This window comes from Otolemur garnettii, unplaced genomic scaffold (genome assembly GCF_000181295.1).
Source record: "Otolemur garnettii isolate 467f Iridium unplaced genomic scaffold, OtoGar3 scaffold00053, whole genome shotgun sequence".
Classification (NCBI taxonomy): Eukaryota; Metazoa; Chordata; class Mammalia; order Primates; family Galagidae; genus Otolemur; species Otolemur garnettii.
This window is the reverse complement of record NW_003852448.1, coordinates 6,849,716-6,875,837: the sequence shown is the minus strand read 5'-3', so window position 1 is coordinate 6,875,837 and position 26,122 is coordinate 6,849,716. Positions and strand designations below refer to the sequence as shown.

General features: G+C 40.8%; 1 protein-coding gene across 6 annotated transcripts in view; it reads right to left on the bottom strand.

Moving 5' to 3' along the window:
- Positions 1 to 544: 544 nt before the first annotated feature.
- The window catches only part of KMT2C (lysine methyltransferase 2C), a 218,552-nt gene continuing 192,974 nt past the window's right edge, over positions 545 to 26,122 (bottom strand). Inside the window, exons 43-59 of one of the 6 annotated variants that reach the window (XM_023514453.1) lie at positions 24,409 to 24,621; positions 23,569 to 23,733; positions 21,742 to 21,883; positions 21,462 to 21,609; positions 19,519 to 19,697; positions 19,137 to 19,273; positions 18,064 to 18,310; positions 16,828 to 16,967; positions 16,050 to 16,157; positions 13,133 to 14,252; positions 12,250 to 12,386; positions 10,358 to 10,500; positions 9,923 to 10,091; positions 5,519 to 5,635; positions 5,092 to 5,165; positions 4,785 to 4,893; positions 545 to 2,552 (exon numbers count right to left, since the gene is read on the bottom strand). In XM_023514453.1, coding sequence (XP_023370221.1) covers positions 2,460 to 2,552; positions 4,785 to 4,893; positions 5,092 to 5,165; positions 5,519 to 5,635; positions 9,923 to 10,091; positions 10,358 to 10,500; positions 12,250 to 12,386; positions 13,133 to 14,252; positions 16,050 to 16,157; positions 16,828 to 16,967; positions 18,064 to 18,310; positions 19,137 to 19,273; positions 19,519 to 19,697; positions 21,462 to 21,609; positions 21,742 to 21,883; positions 23,569 to 23,733; positions 24,409 to 24,621 — 3,441 coding nt within the window. In that variant the 3' untranslated portion in view covers positions 545 to 2,459. The remainder of the gene's footprint in view (positions 2,553 to 4,784; positions 4,894 to 5,091; positions 5,166 to 5,518; positions 5,636 to 9,922; positions 10,092 to 10,357; positions 10,501 to 12,249; positions 12,387 to 13,132; positions 14,253 to 16,049; positions 16,158 to 16,827; positions 16,968 to 18,063; positions 18,311 to 19,136; positions 19,274 to 19,518; positions 19,698 to 21,461; positions 21,610 to 21,741; positions 21,884 to 23,568; positions 23,734 to 24,408; positions 24,622 to 26,122) is intronic. The other 5 variants (XM_023514454.1, XM_023514457.1, XM_023514455.1 and 2 more) reach the window with 5 other exon arrangements.

Below are 26,122 nucleotides of genomic sequence, written 5' to 3'. Positions count from 1 at the left end.
AGGACTTCTATGAACCAACGCAATACAAACACTTGAATTTCATGAACACCTTCAAATAGCAAGTTAAAAAATTGTGTTTCAGAAACTCTGACCAGGGGACTCTGGGCAGTTTTTGTTCTTAGCAACTCCTTTAAATTGAGTATGTTAAATAACTCAGTATGACAGAAATAAAGTCTCTATCACACAGAGTAAGTTTGGAAAGCTGCCTCAAAAGAAAAAAAAAATCAGAAGACTAAGTTTACCAAGTCCACAAAAACAGGCTTTGAACAAGGAAACCAGGCACCAAGAATAATTTTTCCTTTGGCCTCGGTAAACACCCTGAAACAAAAGAGAAGTTCCCTTTATTCATTTGAAGGGATGAAAGAGTGTCTAGGTGGAATGAGTTATGGATCACATCTAAACTCACTGGAAAAGAAGGAAAACCAAGCTGATTACATCAACGTTCTAATTCTGAAAGCTACGTCAGATGATCAGCGAGTTGTAAGCAATCATCATTTAAGAGATCCGATTCAAATGAGGAGCTAACTGAGAAACTCAAGGCAGCTTTATAGATGTAAAATATTTTATTTGTAAATGGTGATCTTCTAAATCTGTGTCCACAAATTCCAAAACCCATAACACTCTGTATACTTCAAAAAATTCAATTTTTGCCAACATTAGATACTATTATACAGAACAGAAAACAACAAAAACCCGGTGGGACAAATACTGGTAGGATGTCAGAATATTGTACAAGAGAAGAAAAATATTCAAGAAACAAATTTCATACAGCTATTTATCAAGAGAAAAATATATACAATTGATTTATTCTGTAAGATAAAAATACATCATGCCATATACATTACAAGTTCAGAACTGCGTCACTGAATGTACCAACAGTTTACAGTCCACTTTAATTGTGCACACAAAAAAACTTCATTTTATACTTAGCCTGTGAAGTGTCAGTACCAGAATTTTTAAGTACAAAATAAAAAGCTAACCTGGTTCGAAATGCTGATTAAGTTTCTACAAGCAAACACAAAACAGTGTTTTTCTTTTATTAAAGAAATGTAAACAAACAGTTCATACAAACACATTTTAAAATTACATCTTCCAAAAACCCTATTACTGGGCTCCTGCAGCTGCAAGCATAATCACATCTCTTTCTCTCTCTCTCTTTTTTTTTTTCTTCAAATTTTTGTGTTAAATAGAAGGCTAAAGAGTTAGATTTAAGTTCCTGCTACATGATCCTATTATGTTTACATGATTCTTTGTGGCCTGAAACAAAGTTCTAATCAAAACTACTTCTGCTGAAGAAAAAATTCAGCCTCCATTTGGGTGTATTTTTAAGCAGTTATTCACAGTTATCACAAATTGTAAGCACAAAAAAACCTGACTGAAGAAGTAGGGATGCAACAATATAATATGAAAAATTAGTTTAAATTACGAAAACAGCTATAAAAGTTGTAGTCATAGCATACACTCTGCTCTGTCAGAAGTAAGGTGTATAAAATAATTAGGTACTAATAGATCATAGTTTCAAAAAACCTCAAAGACTTTAGGTTGAAATTTTGGTTATTACATAATTATAATGGCATATTTTATAACATAAAATTACATTGTAACATCCCTATGAACATTTTATAAGCACCCGAGCTGCTGCAGAGCCTGGTAGCATTTGGTCAATAACTATTTTTATACTGTATTTTTTTCTCAAAATATTTACATATTTGTACAAAGTAACAGAGTTTGTTAGTTCTGCAGGTAACAGCAGCAGCTTGGCTTTCTTCTAACTTTTATTTAAAAATAGCTTCATTCACTTATTCAATAATAAATACAAAAAGTTTCTCTTATTTTACAGAAATCAAAAACTACAATAAACTGACTCATGGAATCAAGTATTTAAATGTATTTTAGTGCAAGTTATTATCCCTTAGCTCTATCCCTAAGGAAGTCATTTCAGTACATTCCTTGTTCAGTGGTGTCTACTTTATTTAAAAACATTAAGTTAGAGGGCCTGCCCCTTTCCTAAGGCCGTGGCCAGCACTCTGCTCGTCCCTCGCTGGTGATTTCTAGTCTTACATTCATAGGAAGGCCCCTGCCCTGGGGCAGGGCAGCCGTCGGCTCTTTGCCCCAGTAAAAGTTTCTCCTTAGACTAAAAGAACAAAATAAAACAAAACCCACCCACAAGGGAAAAAAAAAGAAAAAAGAAGAAAAAGAGAAAAGCAAAAGTGCTGGACCACTCTGGAACTCTGCGTCACCTCAGCTACTTCAGGATGCTACTTCAGGAACTGCTGCAGTCAGCTTTCTCCTGGTGCCTCTGTAACCTAAAGTACGGAGGAAATCAGAACTTCCAGAAGCTGTTTTTCAAAAAGTCATAAAAGAAAACAAAACGTCTTTCTGTTTGCAAAATCCCAATGGTGTGTTGAATCATCTCTTCCAAGGGACAAGCCGCCCGCTCAGATAGCAAGGAATGCATTTCAGTTCATCCACTTCCGGCAGTTCACAGCTCCACAGTGACATGGGATCTTGTGCTGGTCATCTTCAAAGTCAAACTTATAGTCATAGCAGAGCTGCCCAAAGTAAAGACGCATGGTTGAGCGAGGACAGAGAGAAGCGATCACAGAGCTGCTGCCCCGCTCGCCCCGCTCTCCCTGGCATTTCAAAACTAGCAAACAGGACATAAATTAAAGGAACTCCTGGCTTTCTGAGCTTCCATGGAACCTGGAGGGGCAGGGGGGCTTCCAAACCAAGTAAAGGAATTACTGTGTCTATGCTTGCTGGGGCACAGACAGGGAGGTGGATTTGAGAAAGGGAGGCCTGGCGGGGGCAGCAGAGGACACCCCTTCGGGTGGGGTGAGGTCCTACTCCCCAAACCCGAGAGGCCTCCAGCTCCCCTTGCCAGCTAACAATTTTTCCTCTTTCTTTCATCTCTCCCCACTTGAGAATCTTTAAAGGGTGCCTCTCTCTTTAGGGGTTACCAGATTATTCATGTCTCAGTCTGGCAAGGTAGATGAAGTCTGCACAGTACAGGGCCCCCCAACTCGCCCTATGACCCACCCCTGAAAAACCTGACCCTGCAAAAAGAAAAGACCAATAATTTCCAGGGTCACTTCTGACTCAAATATTCTACAACACAGAAAGGAAATAAACCAATGTTCATTGAGTAGCTATTCTTAGCGACAACACTTTTAAGTAGGCATCTGCTGAGCTTTATTTTGTAAAAACTACAATAGAGGCTCAGGTTAAATGACTTGTCTCATAGAGGAAGTGGGCTCAGCTGGGGCAGTTCTAAAAGCGGACACGTCCTGCTGGTTATTAGCACCCGGCTGGGGTTCTCATGTTATGTCTTATTTATTAAAGTCACTCTGAGAGGTGTAATGGGCCCTGGGTCTAGTTAAGACCCCTATTCTTAATTTAAAAAGGAGATTCCAAAATCACCAGTATGATCCCACTGCTGGGTTCTGAAGGGCTACAACAAGGTAAAGACATAGGTTCCTCACTCCCTGGGGGTTGGGGGGTGGAGTTCTCTGAAAAATCCAACACGTCATTCAGCAAGAGCTTTTTTAGAATCCACCTTAGATCAAGGTGCAGAGCACATGTCACAAAGCTGAGAAATGTAAAGGTTGTTAAGACCAATAGTGATCTATCACTCAGAGATGAGGGAGAGATAAGAGTAAAATGGGGAGGAGGGAGACAAAAGAGTAATAATAACTTTAACAGGTGAAATGCTGGACCAAAGTTGTCTTCTGAGACCAAAGTGACAAATGTCAAGTCCAGTGTTCAGCATTTTGAAGAACAATAACAGAACACCTGGACTGTCTAGGAATCTGTTGAGGTGAAGACCTGTAAGCTTGTGCTGAGCAGCAGCGTGACCATGAGCTGACTCAGCGCCACAAAGCTTGCCAGCAGCCAGGCTGCTCCCAGATGCCCTCCAATCATCAGTTCAATGACAAGCATCTTTAAAGAAGGAACACTCTGAGGTTTACCTTATAGGGGTACAGGTGAATCTTTCTAAGAGTAGAATGTGAATGTTTTAAAGCAATAACTGAGAAAATGACATGAAGGCTGTGTTGACCAGTTGATGGAAGTATTTCAGATTGCATGTGAAAACCCCACACTGTACCCCAGAAGTGCATTAATGTACATAGTTACCGTTCAATAAAAAAAAAAAAAAAAAAAAAAAAAAAAAAAAAAGAAGGAACACTGCCAAACTGTGTCCAGGTTAAAGGGATGGTAAAAGATGCTAAGATACAAAAATGAGGGCACACGGGTAACATGGGGAACTGAACTTATGGAACAGAAGACAAGGAGGTAGAAGAGGCTGGTATCAAATACTTACAAGGTGGCTTGACGCCTGTAGCACAGTGGATATGGCGCCAGCCACATACACCAGGGGTGGTGGGTTCCAACCTGGCCCGGGCCAGCTAAACAACAATGACAACTGCAACAAAAAATAGCCAGGTGCCTGTAGTCCCAGCTACTTGGGAGGCTGAGGCAAGAGAATCACTTAAGCCCAAGAGTTGGAGGTTGCTGTGAGCTGTGACACCACAGCACTCTACTGAGGGTGAAATAGTGAGACTCTGTCTCAAAGAACAAAAACAAACAAACAAAAAAAACCTTACAAGTCTGCCATGTGAAAGAAGGTGGTACTTGAATGCCTGACAGGGTAGCAAAATCTGACCTACCATGGGGAGAATTTTCACCGCAAAGAAGAACTGGAAAACTGCTGAGCAAATTACCTGTGAAGGTGTGAACCATCACACGACAGAAACAAACGACAGACACGACCCTCACACTCCTACCTCTTCTCCTTTCTGGATTCTCCGATTGGAGCTAATGATAATTTTGTGTCCTCTCTCAAAAGTCACCACTTCAGCCACACAATTGGGTGCACATGAATGGTTGATGTATCTGTAGGCCAACAAGTCAGAAAATTATAAAACTAGAGGAAGCTTTAAAAACTTTTAAGAGGGAAAACTCTTTGCTAATTTGCCCGTTAACAGGTACAAATACAAACTTGAAATAAAAATTCTTCCCACACTCTTCTTCTGGTGAGCACTGACCCTTTGAGCAAGAGACCTCAATGTTATCAGGTTCCTTCTGCCTCACCTTGCAGGCCCTCCTGTGAGTGTGGCATCGATCACATGGTCGTTATCCATGCGGAACATGTACACGCCACGGTTCTGAAAGATAAGAAAGAGCATCTGTCTGAAATACCCCTCCGTGTCTGTGCCCATACAGTGGACACTCTGTTACCCAGTAGGTGACACTGACATGGTGCAAATGGAAAGCATGGAATCCAGAGGTTGTCAAATCAAGCTGCTCATTAATTCACAGTTAATATCTATGCAAATAACACCAAGTGAAAAGATAAAACGGATGGAAAGAGAGCAATACAGTGAGGTCTAGACAGGGCTTTTGGTCCCAACTGAATGCAACATTGCATATTTGGGCCTGGCTTTCAGGGGCGTTTACTCATCACAGGTGCAGGGAGACAATGGCAGCGTTTTCATGATGATAGGGACCAGACACCTACCTGAGACTCGTAGAGTTTCTCTTTTCTGTTTGCTACTTCGTTGCGAATGATAGTTCCGATGTACTCAATGACCATGGTGTGCTTCTCAATGTCTCTAGCAGCATACAGGCCCAGCCCCTGCAAGGAGTGTGGTCACAGACTTCAGCTTGTCTGACAACAAACCTGCTTTCTCTTTTACATTAGAAGGTATTATCTTTGGGTCTTTGAGAAGCTATACTTAAGTTATCACCTGAACTCAAATTATCTTTTATTTTGGAGACAGAGTCTCACTGTCAACCTGGGGAGAGTGCCATGGCGTCATCGTAGCTCACAGCAAACTTAAACTCTTGGGCTTGAGCAATCCTCTTGTCTCAGCCTCCCGAATAGCTGGGACTATAGGTGCCCACAACACCCGGCTGGATTTTCTATTTTTAGTAGAGACGGGGTCTCGTTCTTGCTCAGGCTGGTCTTGAACTCCTGACCTCAAGCGATCCACCTGCCTTGGCCTCCCAGAGTGCTGGGATTACAGGTGTGAGCCACCACGCCCGGCCTCAAATTATCTTCTTTATTGAATATGATATTTTCTGAAATTTAAAAATTTGACAATCTTAACCACTTAAAACTATGCCATCACTACATTATTACTATGTCTTTTTATACTAAATTCTTAGGGTATATCTATAAAGTAATACTCTTAATTGGCTGTTCAAATTTTCTATTAAGCTTTATTATCTTCCATGTAACACCATGCTGAATTCCCACCAACTAAATAGGCTAATGACTTAGAGTATTTGTTTTACCCTATACTATTTCAAACATACAAGTTGAGTATGCATTTATTTTTTTCAAGCACAGTTCCAGGGAATTTGGGAGTCTCTGACAGGAGTATGCCGAATGCCTAGTGGCAATACACTTAATAGAAACAGGACTAACAATAAGGAGTCATTAATACAATATACAAGTCTCAAACCTGCCCCCAGGTTTCCTGGAGTCAAAGAGGAGAAACAGGAAAAGTAACTTTCTAACAGAGAGGTTGGAAACCAATGAAATTCTTTAGGAAGGCAAAATTATTTTCCCTTAGAACAGAATTCTGAGGCTAGGAAAGTAACATACAGAGATTTGAACTGGCAAAATAATAATAATAATAAAAACCCTGGCAAACACCACTCCGGCCACCTCTTCCATTCAGAAGTTCCTACTGTCCACCAGTGCAGTGAACAGCCCATGGTGGGCTCTGCTCACTGACTGAGGTGCTACAGATTCTAAAAAACGGGACTGGAAAGATATGGATAGTTTCCGTAAATACTTGTATTTCTTTGTTACGGTTTGGTTTTCTGCACTCAGTTCTGAACAGAAGGAAGCCGTGTACAGAGAAGGAAGGTGGGTCCTATGCTGCCTGGGGGACACCTGGGCACATCCTCAGGAAGCGCACAGCAGGGAGCATGACAGACACTTCAGCATGTAACTGACTTATGTTCCAGAAAAAAATCTATGCAGTTTATCTTCAATCCCAGATACTACTCAGAAGTGAATGAACCAGGCCACAAAAAATGTATGTATGAAGATCAATATAGTTTGGTTTAAGAACAGACCAGAATCAACAGAAAGTAACAGATTCCAAGTAGATTCATGCACATATGAATATTTAATGCACCATAGGAATGTTAAACTTCAGTTTCCTATGGATGGGTTATTTACTAAGTGGTGCTTTAACAACTGGTCATCCAATGGAGGAAAATTACATCGTTTAAAAAAAATTTCTGTAAGAACCTTAAGAGTATGTATACACAATCTGTGATCTGGACCAATATGTATTAAAATATACATATTTATCTATATAAACACTAAGACTTTTGTAAGAAAAAAGATACCATACTTACTGGTAGGCAAAGGATGTTTGTTTTGGAGGAAAAATATCCAATAGTGCCAGTTGTTACAAATTGAAAATGGATGACGGATATGAATGTGGTTCCCAGGAAAGCAAATGCCAAGGGGAGGCAAATGGCTGCCCTCTCTTAAGTGGTTCGAAGTTCTATTAAGGCAGCAGTAGCAGTCTATACTTACCAGAATGACAAAATACTGAAGTGGGTTACACCTACTGCAAATGGCAAGATGAGAAATGATCTCGTACGCTACAGGAAGAAATGTGCACTTATCGTCTTTTAGAAAACTTGTAATATCTACTAAAATGGAAATTACATACACCTTTACACAGAAGTCTCACTTTTGGGAAATACTCCATAAGAACAAAACTATTAACATGTGAGGATACAAGATAGTGATAGCAATACTTGTTTATCAACAGTGGAGCGGTTTAACACAGATAATCAGCTGTGCTATTACAGAGGATGAAATAAGCCACCTCAGCAGATGACAATGACCTTTGAGTATTGAGAAAAGGAAGATGAAGATTGTACATAACATGATTCATTTTTTGTATGTACAGAGAGGTGTACGTATTTTTAAGGTTACAGCATGGAAAATACAGGATACGTATATACTAGATCACTAACATGATCCCTTGGGAGGAGCAGAGGGGAGGCTGGAGAATGGGAAGAGAAAAAGAGACGAAACTCTGGAACGCAAAACTACATCAGGTTAAAGATGACAGAAAGATGACAGGTAGGGTAACACTAAAATCACAGTAAAGGAACATTTCTCAAGATAAGAATGGGTACAAGAAGGAATGAACTACTTCAGAACATTGAGAACGGAAAAGGAATTGACTTAGCAGGAGAAAGCTACAACTGAAGGAACAGGGCAGGCCCAACAGAGAGGGCAGCCGAAGAGAAAGAGAGGTGCTGCACTGACAAGGCAGACCAGGACTGCAGAGAGGACGGTCAGGAGCAGAAAGGGTTTTTAACTGACTTTTAAAAAATGCATAAAACTGACTAACAGATCAAGTAGAGGAAGTCTCAAGGAGAAAGGCAGCACTGTCAGAAGCCAGAAGCCGTCTCTGGCCTTCCTCAGACCACCCTGCAGAGCTGGAGGTGGTGAGGACAGTCCCTGCCGGCCCAGAGTGTTCCAGATGCTGCTTGCTGCTGCTAGCTTGGGGCCCAGACTTTGAGATCACAAATCTCAGGGGTATAATATTTGTCTATAGGTGCAAAAGAAAATAGGGGAGGAACCTGCAAAAGAATTAATATGAAAAACACTTCTGAGACTGAAAGTCCCAATGGTTTAGGCTAAAGGGCTCAAAAAGTACAGAAAAGACCTTAGCTCAGGCATGTGCTTGTGAAATGTGTAAATATCAAAAATAAAGAGATGATCAAACTTTCAGGGAGAAGTAAAAGGGATCCAACAAAAAGGACACAGAGTCTGAGTTTAGACAATAGGATGCTGATGCAAATTTTACTTTAAAGAGAATTCACTGGCTTCTGAGTAGAAACTGAGAGGAGATATGTCTGCAAGGCACAGACGAGTGAGCTATGGATGAAAACGGGAGGAGCACCTGAGAGTGGATCTGACAGAACTTTCAGAAGAAAAAGAAAAAAATCACTGGGGATACTGAGGCCAATGGCAGACAGCAGGGGCAGCACTCAGTGGTACAAGGCGCCTGAAGTCTGGCACGGTGAAGGCTTTATAATCCCACTTTGGTGGATCCGAGGAGAAATGTCAGACCAGCATTTGAATACTTAGGTCTGCAGCTCAGAAGTAGGAGCTGCAGGCTCAGCGCCTGTAGCTGAGCGATTAGGGCGCCAGCCACATACACTGGAGCTGGCGGGTTAGAATCCAGCTCGGGCCTACCAAACAACAATGGGAACTACAACCAAAAAATAGCCTGGTGTTGTGGTGGGTGCCTATAGTCCCAGCTACTTGAGAGGCTGAGGCAAGAGAATTGCTTAAGCCTAAGAGCTGGAGATTGCTGTGAGCTGTGCCACAGCACTCTACCAAGGGTGACATAGTGAGACTCTGTCTCAAAAAAGAAAAAAAAAAAAAAAAAAACCATGAGGTGCAGAAGGCAAATTTAAATGTTTGGCCTACAGATGGCATACCTGTAAGACAGTCCATTGTCTAAAAAAAGTACTTAACGACTTCATGAAAAATGGCTTCCAAAAGATAAGGTAACTTCCAAAATTGGAATGCCTTCTGAAAATATTTGTATTTTTTACAAGTGCTTCAGCTCTACTCTTCACAAATCCATTGTGTGCAAAATTCAATGCTACCTACTTCCCAGGAGTTCTCATTAAGATGCAGAGATGTGGATTCCAAAGGTTGGCTTTCTATTTGGGAAAACCCAGTACTATGGTCTAAGACCACACACTGAGTTACTAGTGTTACAAACCAATAAGAGTTGATGTGAATTCAAAAAATAATACTATCCCTGTGGCCACATGAAATCACTTTGTGCATCCTGGACCAGCAGTACCTTCATATTTCTAGATTCTACCCTGTCCTCCCTCTCAACATCAAGTATTTCTTCACCTGAATCCGAGACCGGGCCAGATACACGTTGGATTTCCATTCAGTCTTCATTTTCCGGTACTGCGAAGACTTGGAGTGGACAAACTGTTTACTGTAGGGCGCATTCAGCTCCCCGGTGACTGTGCTCTGAAAGGACTTGGAGGTGCTGGTGCTGTTCAAGGTGTGAGGCCTGCAGACAATGGTGTATCAACAGGAAAAAATAAAAGAAAAACTGAAGATGTCTCTGAATAAGGCCCAAAGCCAGGTGGATGCAGATTCATAAAGACAGCAGCACACGTGGGAAGCTGCCTAGCAGGACACACAGCAAGCTCTCTGAGGTCGTCGGGCACGTACACAGCCAAACAGCAGGGTGTGTAAGCAGCAGACAGACCAAGCACAAAAACCACTACACGCCTGGAAACCCTGGGCTGTACCATGTGAAGTTAAACAGAATACCTTAACACAAACCTCTTGACATGGGCACTCATTTTAGGTTCAGAACGGGCACAACCTGTGGGGTTAACGGCAAGCGGCAGCTCCATGAGAGGATTCCGGCCATATCGGAAGGTATAGTTTTCACATGCCTCAACCCCAGGGAGCTGAAAAGCAGCAAAGTAGATAAGAAATTAATCTCTTTGATCAAGACTACAGATAATTTTCAGCTGGTCAAAGAATATTCTACAAGAAAATTAATAGGCTGGGCATAGTGGTTCATGTCAGTAATCCTAGCCCTCTTGGAGGAGGCCAAGATGAAGGATTGCTTGAGGCTAAGAATCCAAGATCAGCTTGAGCAACATAGTGAAACCCCATCTCTACAAAAAATAGAAAAATTAGTTGGGGGTCATGGTGTACTCCTGGGAAGACATGTAGTCCCAGCTTCTCAGGAGGCTGAGGCAGAAGGATATAGCTTAAGCCCAGGACTTGGAGGTTACAGTGACCTATGAGGATACCACTGCACCCTAGCCAGGGTGACAAAGTGAGACTTTGCCTCAAAACATATAAATAACTTATAAACACTTTCCCTGGTAACAAAACAATCTTTTATGTTAACATTATCAACCTGTACACAGATCTATTTAAGTATGCATATGCAAATTTAGTTTCACAACAGAACTTAGTAAACCCTGGCAAATGCTCCTTAAAGAAAAAGATTAATACATGGACCCATCACGGGCTAATTAATGGGCATGCTTGTGTGATTTTAGGGTCTATTACTCTAACATTCACAAACATGGGGGATGTAGTGCTTCTCAATTTAGTTCTTTCACATGGATTAATGCCAACTTTTAAAAGTTAAGAATTATTAAAAATCATTTATATAGTTTACTTTCTGGATCATCTCTCATTTTGTCTTTTAATTTTTTAACTCTTGACATGATGAGGTCATCACTTTGCAGGTCCCAGCAGCACAGAGCACAGGTGGTAACTTATGGTTCACTCAGAATAACTTACAGATCTCCACCAGAATACTTTTATGAAATGTATTTCTCTGCACATAACAATTTCACATATTATTTAGGCAGGGGTATTCCAAAGGAAAAAGGCATATTTCTCAGTGGCTTTTAGGGTTTTCACTGCTTCTCCAAAAAATTGAAACAGTGGCACCTGTAGCTCAGTGGGTAAGGTGCCAGCCACATACACCCAGGCTGGTGGGTTTGGATCCAGCCCAGGTCACCTAAACAAAGACAACTGCAACAAAAAAATAGCCGAGCGTTATGGTGGGTGCCTTGTAATCTTAGTTACTTGGGAGGCTAAGGCAAGAGAATCTCTCAAGCCGAAGAGTTTGAGGTTGCTATGAGCTATGATGCCACAGCACTGACAAAGTGAGACTTGTCTCAATTTAAAAAAAAAAAAAATTCACTGTGTGAGCATTTACACAGTCTAGTACGGTCTCCCAACTGATCACCAATCCCACTTTTCTAAAGAGTAATAGGGGTTAATCCATAGGCAAAGTCATTTCTTCTTCTTTTTTTTTTTTTTAAAGAGACGAAGTGTCACTTGTTGCCTTCAGTAGAGTGCGTGGTGTTCCAGCGCACAGCAACCTCAAACTCCTAGGCTCAAATGATCCTCTTGCCTCAGGCTCCCGAGTAACAGGGACTAAAGGTGCCCACCACAACACCTGGCTATTTTTAGAGGCAGGGTCTTACTCTGGCTCAGGCTGATCTCAAACCTGTGAGATCTGACAACCCATTTGCCTTGGCCTCCCAGAGTGCTAGGATCACAGGAGCCACCAGTCCCGGCCTTGGCACAGGCATTTTCTGAAGAGTCACATGAATATCACAGTGTGCCCCAACAGCACACAGAATTAGAGAGCAGCTCCGAGTTCACAGCCTGACGGAGACACTCACGGATTCTGCTATCCGTGCCACCGCGGAGACAGTCAGGCCAAACAGATCTTCTCCTTTCAAATATGCTGGGAAAAGCTGCAGCATTTCTGATTTTTTCCTCACACATGACACAGGCTCCAAAATTTTATCCCAAACACCTACATGTGAACAAAAATAAAAAATTATTTTTATGGTAAACAGAATAGAGTATAAAAACAAGGGCAAAATGAAGAATAACCAAAGATTATCTTCAAATAAAATCCACTGGTTAATAATTTATTTACTAAATGGCAGCATTTTAAAGACCTTATGAAATTTGGGAGAAAATAATGTTCTATTAGGGACATTAAACAGTAAAAGTTAAATCTATAGATTTTCCCCCTATTTAAAATGTTAAATTGATATTTCTTTGGAGTTATCATTAGAAAGCTTCCATACTGCTTTTCCAAACTGCCCAAGTACTTCCTACGTAAATAAAAATGACAAGCCAGACGGCATGCTGGAGGTCAAATTTAATCTCCAATTTCTCCCTCTAAATGCTCCTGAGAGGAGAATGTATATAATATGCTTTATACGAGATTCCTGCTTTTTAGAAACTGCAGGTAAGAAGGTCTCCTATATAAATGACAGGCAGTCTTTAACTACCAATAATTCTCAGGCTTACTTTACCAACTCTTATGTGCAAATACACACTAAAAAAGTGTTTAGAAAATCGTACAGCACAGAGAGCAAGGCATGACAACACAAAGTGAAGACTTGCGCTTGTAGATGAAAAACCCACAAGTCCAGTGTGTTGCCGCCAACACTATGACACAAACATGACAAAGGACTTGGGAATGGTCACATGATACATTCTGAGGCTGACAGTCACTGGCTCCATAGGGCTTATCAGTGCAGACATTACCTTTGGGTGAGGTATCACTCAGGACAAGGTCTTCGTGGCCTTGCTCCACAATCCTGATGACAAACACTGGCCGCCCGTCCTTCTCCTCGATGGAGCACAAGTAGCGGCAGCGCCTGTTGGCGTAGCGTGTGCTCCAGTACAGCCGGCTGGCTTCATAGCCCACAGGGAAGAGTGCTTTAGAGGAATGGAAGGCTTGCATCTGCTGTGGAAGCAGCTGACCAATGGTGTGGAAGATGAGGCTCCCGACACGGAAGGTGTGGTCCCGTTCTCCTCGTTGCACGATGCTAGCAATTTGTCGGACCTCATCGCGCTGAACATACACCCTCCTGAAGACTGCAAAGTAACTTAATTCTTGTTCATGAATTCCCTTTGGTTTGTGCATGGGGCAAAGCATAGTTTTGTCCTTAAAAAACATGCATTGTGCTTTAATTGCGCAAGTAAAGTGATAAATGTTGGTGCATCGAAATCTGTGACATCCACTGGTGGCACCTGTCTTGTGGCAGAAGACACATTTCATCTGCAGGCCTCTCCTCAGGGCTAGTTCCACATTTATTAAGGCACCAGCCTGAGTCTCATAGACTTCTGTGGACCACAGAGCACAATTCAAGTGGACCCACAGATCCAAGTCAAGGTTGAGCAGCCTTGCTGGTCCATCTGTCAATCCATCACCTTCTTCATGACAAAAGCAACATTTCCGATAGTCTTTGGGCACAGGGTCAGGTTTAAGGGAAGTGCCCAATTTCCTTAGAAATTCATCTATTTCATCCTCACAAGGTGGTTTAAATGTCCCCTTGGGGATTACAATATGGATGCTCCATTTCTTCCACTTCATTCCTCTCCACTTTTTATTTAATGGCCTACAATCTTCAAACCCACCATGGACAGTTCTTAGCCGAGGCTTTAATTTGACTGTTACCTTAAGCTCATCTGGCTTGGCCTCCACTTTTGCTGCTTCAAAAGCAGGAGGGAATGAGATGGGTGGTGATGCAGGGGGAGAAGCCTTCTCCTGGAGCTGCGGGAGACAGTGCACATCCAGCGTGGAGATATTGTTACTGTACTGATGAAAGGCTCTGGAAGGCGTCTCTCTCACAGGGGACTGTGACAATAAGGGAGTGGACTCCTGTGTAATAATAAGAAAACCACAGAGAAGAAAAACAATTCTTATTGAAATAAGCATGTTTTAAGAGGGTATATGACTTGAGGTGAGGATCAGGGCTAAGAGTGACAGGTCAGAGTTTAAGGGAGGCAGTGCTGAGCACTTAGGGCATTAGTGCAGGGGCTGCAAGAGCCAAGGCACTTGTGGTGCCCCCTTGCAATGCCTTTTCTGCAGAGCTATAACCCTGGAGAAGACGCTGTTTTTAAATCTAGAACTCCATTCTAACTGTATTAAAGCCAGGGTTGGGGAGGAGACTGGGGATCAATGCTGTCATAAGATCTAGCTAATTTGACTTGTTCAATGGAATAGTGTTTTTGTTAAACCAAGTAAGAATATTGTAGCACCAAATCCTGAAAGCTCACATTCACTCTCTGAAATTCCTGTCTGTTAATCTTATGCTTAATCAAATGATGTTAATGTCAAAGAAGGGAAAGGAGCTCCCACCAACAAACAGATAACATTAACTTTTTCCTGGGCCAGGCATCCATAGCTCAGTAGTTAGCATGCGGGCCCCAGGCACCGGGGGGTAACGGGTTCAAACCCACCTGGGCCTGTTTAACAAAGAAAAAAAACAAACAAACAACTTTTTCCTGAGGTTCTACAGCTTTGATCCAGCTACTGAAAAGAGCTGGGCTGAGAGAGAAACCCTGGCAGTCTCTCTGAGTTATGGTACAGAGTGTCATAAATTAATAAACACCAAACCCACAGGTGTCCCTACAAGGTATCTGAAAAAAGGTATTTAACAATCCAGAATTGAGGGGGAATTACACGCTGGCCAACTATCTGCTGAAGAACAATTCCTTCTTTGATTCAGGTTGACATATTCTCATTTAAAGTCTTAATTTTAAGGGTAGATGTAGCTTGGAATGTATTATAGGAATACTCGTGACTACTGCCTGTTAAAAATGACTCCAGAACATTCTTCTGTAAAAGACATACTAGAGCAACAACCTGGAGGGAGGAACCAGCCAGCATTACTGATTACAGTAGAGGACAAAATTTCCTTCAAAACATACATTATCATTCGTATCAACTACACATTTAGATGCTTAAGCTATACAAAATCAAGACAAGTAGAACTTTTCTACAATGGTCTATCTCTGGTAGGTTCTCTCAAAAGGCAGGAAGAGAGCTAAATTTTACTTTTGAATAGTTAGTTTTCTGTTTTTTAAGACAGAATCTCATTTTGTCACCCTTGGTACAGTGTCACGGTGTCACAGCTCACAGCACCTTGCCTCAGCCTTGTCAGTAGCTGGGACTATAGACACCCACCAAAACGCCACAATGTCCAGCTATTTTTAGAGACGGGGTCTCATTTTTGCTCAGGAGTCTCTAACTCCTGACCTCACCCAATCCACCAGCCTCAGCTTCCCAGAGTGCTAGGATTACAGGTGTGAGCCACTGTACCTAGCCAGAACAGTTTTCCCTATTGGTATAAGACCAATAAAAGCAAATTTTAATCTTAATTAAATTCATATATTTGTAACTAAAGTAGTAAAATGAAAGATTTCAATGTTAATGTTGTATTTAATTCTGAACTTTTAAAATGTAATTTAAAAGTCTACCCACTTTTGTCAAGAGCAGCATAAAGACTATTTATAAGTTCTCTTTCTCCATTTGATTAATACCTGCTAAAGTTTCCCCACGCCACGTGTGCTCCACGAAAACAGGAGACACTCGTGTTTTGTTCATTAATGTAAACCCGAAACACAGAATCACGCATTGCACATTGCTGGTTAGCAGAGATCACCCTAATTTTACCTTGCTTTCTGAGTTTTTTGCTTGTGCAGTTGATGAATAAAGAATAAAGCAGTTATTACTACAAAAAACAATGTCCTTTTCCACTTTCTTGGAGTTTTCTCGGAAATCCTGAAAAGCAGAAAGAAATGTGTGGGGATCTCAACAAATCAAAAGTTAATAAAACTAGAACCTATACATTATTGCCTTATGTCATGTTGAAAACTGAGAGTGGTTCTTTATTACAAAAGTAAAAAGAAAACTATGTCCTAATATTTAGCATATAATGATTTAGGCATTGAGAAAATAAATATACAAAACCAAACTTTACGAACCCTATTTCACTCTCTTTCACTGTGGTCCTTCCTTGTGATATTCAGAGTTTGGTAGCCAGCTGCAGCCGTGTGGCATTCAGGCCAAGCACAGCTAATATACGATGACCTACCAGCAGGAGCACATCCTGCCACAGATGAAGTCTTACTGCCAAGGACTTTTTTTTTTTTTTTGAGACAGAGTCTCACTTTGTTGCCCTTGGTAGAGTGCTGTAGCGTCACAGCTCACAGCAACCTCCAGCTCTTGGGCTCAAGCGATTCTCTTGCCTCAGCCTCCCCAGTAGCTGGGACCACAGGCACCCGCCACAACACCTGGCTATTTCTTTTTTGTTGCCGTTTGACCGGGGCCAGGTTTGAACCCACCACCCTCCACATATGAGGCCGGTGCCCTCCTCACTGAGCCACAGGCGTTGCCCACCAAGGACATTCTTGCTGAGGGTAGGGGCTGGGGTCAGAAAACAGTATAGTACCTTGTTCGCAAAAGTCAGATCTTTGAATGATTTTCGCACACCACTTCCAAGGATGACCACTTTACAGTGACAACACCACTGTGGTCTGAGTGCTGTGCCCTCTGTCACACCGTGACTGGAATCCTTACACCCAGACAGACCTAAGGGCAACCAGCTTGTTAGTAATTAGAACTGACCTATGACACAAGGTGACACACGGTGTTAAATTACATCAACTTATTATGACATAGTTCATTAACTTATTCTCTAATAAAAAGCTTATCTTTTAAGTGACAGTTGTGGGACATCTCTTATGTGACAGTGGGGTGGAAATAAAGAAGCATGCCTGTCCTCAAAACAGCTAGGACAATAATCCAAGTATGAAAGAAGAATCTAACAAGACCAACTCACCAATATTTATTAAAATTTAGCCTAAATGCAAAGGGAGTTGGGGTGGGGCGGGAAGAGGTACTGCTTTTGCTTAAGAGCTGAGATGATACAAAACACTTGATAAAAGACAAAAGGTGTGTGTGTAAGAGTCTTACACAAGTAGGAACTGGGGCTGGAAAGCATGAGGCACACTCAGGGAACATCACTCAGGCAGGGTGTGAAGGCAGGAAGGAGCAGGAAAAACGCAAGTGACACAAGCAGCTAGAAGCTAACAGTTCAAAGATCCAACAGACATTTATTTTCGAAAAGAATTCAAAGATGAGAACTGAGAAGCCACTAAATTCTAGTACAAGGTTAATAGCAGAAACAGGATTTTATAAAGAAACTAGCAAACCAGCAAGCAAGAAGAGAGCAACCTCAGACAGACATCCTCGTGAGGATGCCATCTAGACAGGCTGGGGTACTGCAGTACAGCTGGGCTGGGGACTCTGCTGGCCTTCAGAGGGAGGGTGGCACAGGTGCCTCTGTGGGGAGAGAAGTCCCCCATGGCTGATGGTGCAGAGGGAAACGAAGATGGACAGCAGAGGGGATCAGAGAGCAGGAAACTCTCACCAGGTGATGCAAGCTCAGTCAGATGGGGTCTGGGTCCAAACAGAGCTGGCACAAGTAATTCCAGTCCACAGCAGGATGTTAACACACCCCCGCCCTCCTACCCAGAAGCACTCAAGGTCAAATCACATCACAGAAATAGAACACCCACAGGTGGTTGTGACTTGTTAAACATTAAATTGATATTTTAAAAAGAATAAAACTTAATTTTTGATTCAAGAATGAATTTGGTTTTTACAAAAAAAGTCACTGGCTCACCATTGCTTGTTGGAGGAAATGGTACATTAGGTTGCTTCAGCCGGTAAGCGCTTGCTAATTTGGAAGGGTTTGCAGATCCTGGAGGCCCACGAAGAAGTAAATGCTGTCGATACTCCAAACTCGGGTTTGCTCTGTGGCTACTGACCAAACCCATGGATGGAACATCTGGAGCATTACTAACCTCATAGCTGTTAGGAATTCTGACGTGAAGAAGGTCGGAAAATGCAGCCACAACACTGCTAATGTTCTAAAACCAAATGCAAACATTAGGTTACTCACCCAGAAGGCCACAGCAAATCACTGAAGAAAATACATGAGGAAGGTAAGTGTATTTTCAGAATATACATATTATAAAGAAAACCAACAACTTTTATTCAGATTCAAATGAGTGTTTTAATGGACCAATATCTGAACAAAGCTTTCGTAACAGGAATCCTGATAAAATGCTTCCAATTAACATTAAATATTTGGAAACACCTTAAACAATTTTAGGTATTTTAACTTCTGACAGGTATAAAGGACACAACCACAATCTGTGTGCTAAACCCCGTCCATCTGCTTACTTCCAGGGACTTTTATCCAACTATGGCCAGAAGTGTGACAGTAGAAGGTCATGCTTTTGCAGTAATGAAAATGCCATGTCATTGGACTATTAGATTTGGTCTCTAATGAAATGTCTTCACAAAATTCAGAGTTAAAAAAGAGTAAAAAAAATCTTCAGCAAATTACTAGTGTTTGACATAAGCTAATACTTAGGCTACCTGAAAAACATCTCCATTGCTTCTATAATACCTCTACTATTGATAAAGTTCTTTCTCATTGCTTAGTTTTCCACAATATTTAGAATTATGAAAAGATTTCTCTCTGGAGTTCTCTAAAATATTTATCTTTAAGAATATGTGAACTCGAACTTCCCGTCTGTAACTTAATGCTTACTGACAGGACTCAGTGGCAACCCTCAGTCCTACTCAACATCAGTGATGCTTGTGCTCTTGTTTCACTAGAGGTCACCCAGTCTGTCTGTACAAATGAGGACATTTGCTTTAACATTAAGAATTCATTTCATCTTTTACCTCAGCAGCTGTAGGATGCAGGGTAATTGCTACAGAAATGAGACCTGATCTGGGACCATTCTGGGATGAACCAAAAGGTGATGCAAAATACAAAGTGCCTGGCTCAGTTTTGATGTCATTCCTTCTTGATTCTGAACCTTAATAGGGGAAAAAAGACGTGTTAATGGCTTATCAAAAGCAAAATATTTAATGAATTGGTACATTCAATAATTTTTAATGAATCGGTACATTCAAAATATTTAATGAATCTGTACATTCAATAATTTTTAATGAATCGGTACATTCAAAATATTTAATGAATCTGTACATTCATTTAATGAATTGAGAATACTCTTGTGACTTGAAAAGGAAAGAAAATAACAAGGCCGAGAATTTTCCTTACTTTTCCCAGCAGTGCTAGGAAGGATCGGGATGATGGGGGATGGCACCGGCTCTGGGGGCTCCTCTTTGACCAAGGACAGATCTGGATACCTGCTTACTTCCACCCCAACCACGCTCTCAGGAGAGGATGAGGGAACAAAGCTATCAGGAGTATCTCGATCACCACAATGATCCTGCATCCTGAAAGAACAACAAACACACCCATCAAATAAGCAAACCCACCACTGGGGGCTTCTTGCACCAACTGATGGAATCCCTAAGTACAACAGCAGGGGTAACTAGGCAAGAGCAATGAAAGTGGACAAAACAGGGAATCTTTAAGAAAAAAAATGTAAGAAATATATTTAACTATAAAAATAGGTAAATGGTATATTTCCTTCTAACCAAAGCTTCAGCTAAAAATTTAAAGACTCACTAAGAGGAAGATGTTTACATTATAATATGACACAGAGAGGATGAATACTGACACCTTTGCAAAATTCCAGATCACTGAAGATCATGAGAATATGTGACTTGAAAAGGAAAGAACAGGCCAAGCACACACCCAGCATCACACCTGCATACAACTGTCTGTGAAAACAGCTATTGTGTCGCTATTGTTTACAGTGGCAAGATGGGAGAAAACTTGGTTTTCATTATGGTTTCATCTTTCATCTTCATTATGGTTTCACAGGCCCTTATTTTTCTTAACTGATAAGGTAAAGTTAAAAAAAAAAAAAAAAAAAAGACTGGTTCCTCCAGTCCAAGGGCAGGATAACTGATGCCTCTGCTGAGTGAGTCACATGACAGCCTGTGGATATGCTGTGTTGGAGATGCTGTCATGCTGAAGGAAGCCTAAGAAAAAGGCTCTAAGACAGAGCCCTGGGAAGTCCAGGAAGAGCAGACACCTGCCCTGGGTCATGAAGCAGACACATCTGGGAAGCTGCCTCTCACGGCTGCTAAAGGAAATGTTGTTCCCAATTAACACACTTGGGAATTCCCAGTAGCAGGGAAGAGATCTGGACTATAAATCCAGACAGGCTGTTCTCCTCTTTAGTCCGTATTTTTCTCACTGACAAAATAAGAGACTTAAAAAACAGTCTCACCAAATAGAGGGTAATGAGGGGATTTTCCAAGGACGAGACAATGATTGATGATGTACAAACCCCCTGGATCTAACAAGCTGGGTAGTGGTTATATTTACCAAGGGTTAGTTGGTTATCTACCAACCTGATTCTCCCAGCTAGAATCTTGGGGCTAAAGATCAGACACAAAGAGGTTTAAAAACACCAGACAGAACAGTCCTTAAATTCTCTTCCATGATAGAATTCCCTGATATCTACAACTTGCTTTTTTATTTTAGACATCTACAAACATCAACAAACCAAATAAATCACAGTTATAGATAATAAAGGACACTGGTCTCTGAAATACTTTGCGGAGATTTCCATTTCCTTAATGTCTATTTGATTATCACTTAAATCCCCACATGAGATTTAAATGCTGCAAGCTAATGATAATTAGTAGTAAAAATGTCTTGTAAACTTTAAATTTGGAAAATTTTCACCAGATTTTATTCCTTTTTTTTTTAAATTTATTGTTTCAGGTTCATTGAAGGTACAAAGAATTAGGTTACACTGTTTGAATTTGTTTAGTAAAGTCCGTCTTATAATTGTGTCCCACCCCAAGAGGTGTGCCATATACAATAACGACCCCCAGTCCCCTCCCTCTTCTCTCCTCCCTTGTTTTCCCACCCTATACCTTGAATTGAGTTTTTCTCTTATGTGGGTATGTATCAGATCGTCTACTGGCTTCATATTAGAATTGAGTACATTGGGTTCTTGCTTCTCCATTCTTTTGATACTTTACTAAGAAGAACATACTCCTTAAATTTTTTACATGCTGCTCCTTCAGACAGGAAGCTAAATACGTACACATATTAAAAATACTGGCAGCAACTTCTACCTTAGTTCTTCCTGATTGTTATGAGGTGGTGTCGGGAGTGAAGCTGGAACGTCAACTGTCTTTGGGCCCTGAGCCATAGCTCTGGCTAACAGGTCATCCTGCGGTCTGAATGGGAGCTGAAATGGTTTAGGTCCTAGAGTTTTAGTAACTGAAAAAGCAAAAACACAAAACCACGAATACATTTAGTCAAAACTGATAAGTGGGGAAAACTTTACAGTACTACTGCCATTTTACAATGTACAGTCCTCAAAAGTATAAAATTTGGAGGCTATGATCATACCTTCATGGTTTACTAATACTCCAGCTTTTCCAGCAAGTTCTTCAGTTGTCGCAAAACCATTTGCCATCTTTTGACAAGCCATAGGAGGTGGTGTAGGAGGAAGAGAGGCAGGGGGTGTTGGAGGATTACTTAAATTATTCTGCTGCAGAAGACCAAAAAATTTTAAATTATATGCTACTGAGCAAGTATGTGACAACCTTGCTAAAACTTACTTCTTGAATTTTTAGCACATGGAAGGAAGGCTACAAAAATAAAATCTAAATGTATCTTCATTCCCAAACGCACACAAGAAAAGCAAGACATAAAAGGTCAGGAGGCTTTTTAGTGGAATACTCATGATTTGATGGATGTATCAATTTGCTAACTTTATACCAAGCTTGATTACTCACCTTTGAGGTTAAGAAGTAAATTTCCATTATGCCTGATTCCAGTTTAGGCAACTTTTCAATTTTCATGGTTATAGTCAGCAAAGGATAAATTTAAAATTCAATCAATAAATTTATATAAAACATTATCAAAAATCCTTTATTAAATTCTCAATAGTATATATGCCCTACTTCTATGAAAAACTTGAGAATTTGTGGTCCTAAACCTTTAATTGCAACTTACATTACATTAGAATCTGCATTGTTGAAGACATCTTAAAGCAGCAAAAGTAGTAGCAACAATAGTAAAAAGCACAAATCATTAACAAATATAGTTCCTTTACACTTCTCATTTATTAGTCTCTCAAAGATTGCTGGAATCTACCAAGAACACCATGTAAATCAAAGACAAGGTGAAATTACAAATCTTGCAAAGATATAGGATTTCTTGGAGAATGACCTGGACCTGAAGAAAAGGCACTTAAGAGGTAAGACTAGTTCTCACTGACAAGAAAAGCTACGAAGGGCAATAAATGAGGCATCAAATAGAATCGTCTCAATATTACTGTCAGAAGAGAAGCTTCTGGAAGACTGAAGATATTCTTGAGTATTTTTAAGAAAAATGATTATTTTGTGTTAAGTCAGATGTAAACTGATTTTATGATGGTATCATAAAATGTAGCTAGAAAAACACCAAAAGATAAACTTAATTTTGTTCAGTATTAATCTAGGAGTTAGTGCCGTTACAAATAAGTACCTATATTAGGTAAAATACACTTAAAATTTTTCAATTTCATTTTTCAAAGTGAAACCCTAACCATGTTTTGTGTGTGATTTTTGTTTTGTTTTGTTTTTAAAGACAGAGACTCACTCTGTTGCCCAAGCTAGAGGGCCATGGCACAGGCCTAGCTCACAACAACCTAAACCTCTTGGGTTCAAGCAATTCTCCTACCTCAGCCTTCTCAAGTAACTGGGATTGCAGGTATCTGCCACAAAACTGGCTAATTATTTCTATTTCTAGTTAGAGACAGGGTCTTGCTCTTGCTTAGGCTGGTCTTAAACTTCAAAGGATCCTCCTGCCTTGCCCTGGTAGAGTGCTAGGATTATAGGGGTAAGCCCCCTTGCCTGGCCTCTCACCATGTTTTTTTATTCCTACCACATACTATGAATTTGGACTCATTTTAAGAGTTAAGGAAGGCTTGTGGAGTAAGTATATCCTCTGCCATGGAAATACATAATGGACATTTCCCATGATTTGTACTCTTAGCTATGTAAAAATTTCAAGTGTTCACACATAAAGAAGCATGTCACCAGGTAAAATTTTAACCTGGTAGCTGAAGTCAAGGTTTTAATGAAACTTGGCATGTCAAATGTAAACTAGGTACAAAAACAAGGTAAGCTCTACCAATTTCCAATGTTATCCACAGATGAAGCAAGGTAACACCTTAGCATAGAAACCCACCTTGTAGATCAACTGAGAATAGTAGTCTGAAACCCCTTCAAGGGTAGCACTGCCAAAAGTTCCTAGAAGTCGATTTCCACTATTAAATTGGCCACTGCCATAAGGAAGAAAGTGCGCAAAGTTCACTCCAATGATGGGTTCCATTAAAGGGAGCAGAGAGAGCTGCTATTAAAAAACACATTTAAGAGAATGTACATGATAAACAAATAGAACCGAGTGTTTCTCAACTTTCTAAGCTTGCAGCAACTTAAATAAGGGTTGAGAAAAATTATGTTTAAAAATTTCAAGTATCAAAATGCTGAAGTGAAAAAGACTATAGAATTGTTGAGACACACTTTTAAAAAGCTTTGTTCCTATCTGTCCTGAAGGGATGCTGCAAGGCATCTAACAAGAAAAACACACTTATCTCTGCTCAATAAAAACCAAGGTTTAAAGTAAGGGTCAGCAGTACCACCACAGGCACCAGGAATGGCTCTCAGGCAGTTAAGAGTTTACAGTGGGAGGATCCAGTGGCTGCATTTCTATGGATCCGGAGTCACAAGTAATGTGAACAGAACTTTTTTTTCTTGGTGCTGAGGCTACTCCTTTTAAACATAAGCAAATCTTGACCACCACTTATTAATCTATCTACAATACTGTGAATTTTAGGTGGCAATAGGATATGGCAAAATGTGCTTGGAAGTAGAACACTAGTAGGTTTCCTGTTCAGATGTCCTTTTATCCCTTTAACTCTCTAGGAAATTATCATAATAAAAAGAAAATTTCAGGTGAAAAGCATTGAAAAAGCATTTGATGTCTTGTATCCTTGAATTTTTAAAGGAGCTGCTACAAATGACTCACCTGTTTCAAGTGGGTAAAGGTGTCTGCATTAGTGTACAGAGCTTGCTTCTCCTCTTCATCCTTTTTCCTTTTTTTTGAGCGAGGTGCTGCTTTCTCACCAGTCCTCTGAGTCCGTTTGTTTCGCTGTTTCTTGGTTTCACCTCCTCCATCTGTTTTTGGCAACTGGTTGTTGCCACATCCAAAACCACCTTGCATTTGAGCCCCCAAAGTTTGCTAATGTAATTGGAAAGTTAAGAAATAAGTGAACTAGTCACATGTTTGGTTTCAGTTCATGCTACTCCAGCTCAATCCCATGACTCATCTTCCTAACATGGACACTGAAGTTAAAGAAGAGAACAGAAGTGGTGTCAAGTGCTCTGTTTTCTGAAATGTCATCCTTTTCTTCCAACATTACTCTACGGAAATCAAGCTGTCAAGCTTGAGGAAAGAACAGAACTGCTACATGTGGCAGACCCCTCATGCTGACCACACTGGGGCTGGGGGAAGCCCTCACGTCTGCTCGTCTGCTCGCTGGCTGGCCACAGAGGAGGAGGGAATGCTCCTCAGATGACTGCAGAGGCCTCTGCCGGGTGCTCTTGGTGAGCAGTATGGGATTCCCGCAGGAACTGGTGAAACGCAAGGTCTGCTAAACAACTCCCAGGCTCCCATAAAGCTTAACCAGTCTACTTCTCAGGTGAAAGAACAAACCCCCAGAAGCAAGAAAAGGAAACAACAGTGGTCCTTCAAATTAACTCACAATCATACATTTGACTGAACAATGGCCATTTACATAAAGACAGTGGGAGAGAATCTAGGTGGGAAACATAAATCTATTCTTCATTTTTGTCCTTATGAAGTGAGAATAATCCAAGCTCTTAAAAAAGGCTTTAAGGATAGAGCTACACATACCTTAAAATACAGAAATGCTTTCAGGCTCCATTATTTCTTAACTTATTATCAGAGCTACACATACCTTAAAATACAGAAATGCTTTCAGGCTCCATTATTTCTTAACTTATTATCAATCCTTTGCTATAATTACAGTTGAAGTTATATCATGAATTCATCATCGAATCTTTGAGGGTTTTGAAAATTACAGTTCCTATTATATTCTAAATGGCTTAAAGCATGGATGGTAAAATTTTTATGTGAAGGGTAGATGGTAGGCTTTGTAAGTCATATTGCCTATCCTAATGATTCAACCCTGCCCTTGTAATACAAAAGCAGCCAGAGATAATTTGTAAATGAATGATCTTGTCACTGTTTCAATAAAGCTTTTAAAATTCATGGGCAAATCTGAATTTTATATAATTTGCATGTGTCACAAAACATTACTCTTCCTTAGATTTTTTTCAGCCATTTAAAAGTGTAAATATCATCCTTAGCTCATTTGATTGAGTAGGGAGGTGGATCAGACTCAGACTGCTCACCCTCGGCCAGATCAGCAGCAGGACCTAGGACTAGCCATAAATGGCATAGGGGCCCAGTAATCTGTTCTAACAATTCTCCAGTTAGAGAGTACTCCTCCAACTTCATGTATGCAGGAATCACCTGGAGGCATGAGACTCCAGGCTTCAAAAGCTCCCACGGGACACGGAGGCCACTGGTCCCCTAGGACTGCACTTTGAGCAACAAGGGCCTAAGAACTTCTTCACTGGCTTAGAAGAGACTAAGGATGCATAATATGCAGCACATACCCTTCATGGGGCTGCAGAGATTGCTCCGTGAACACATG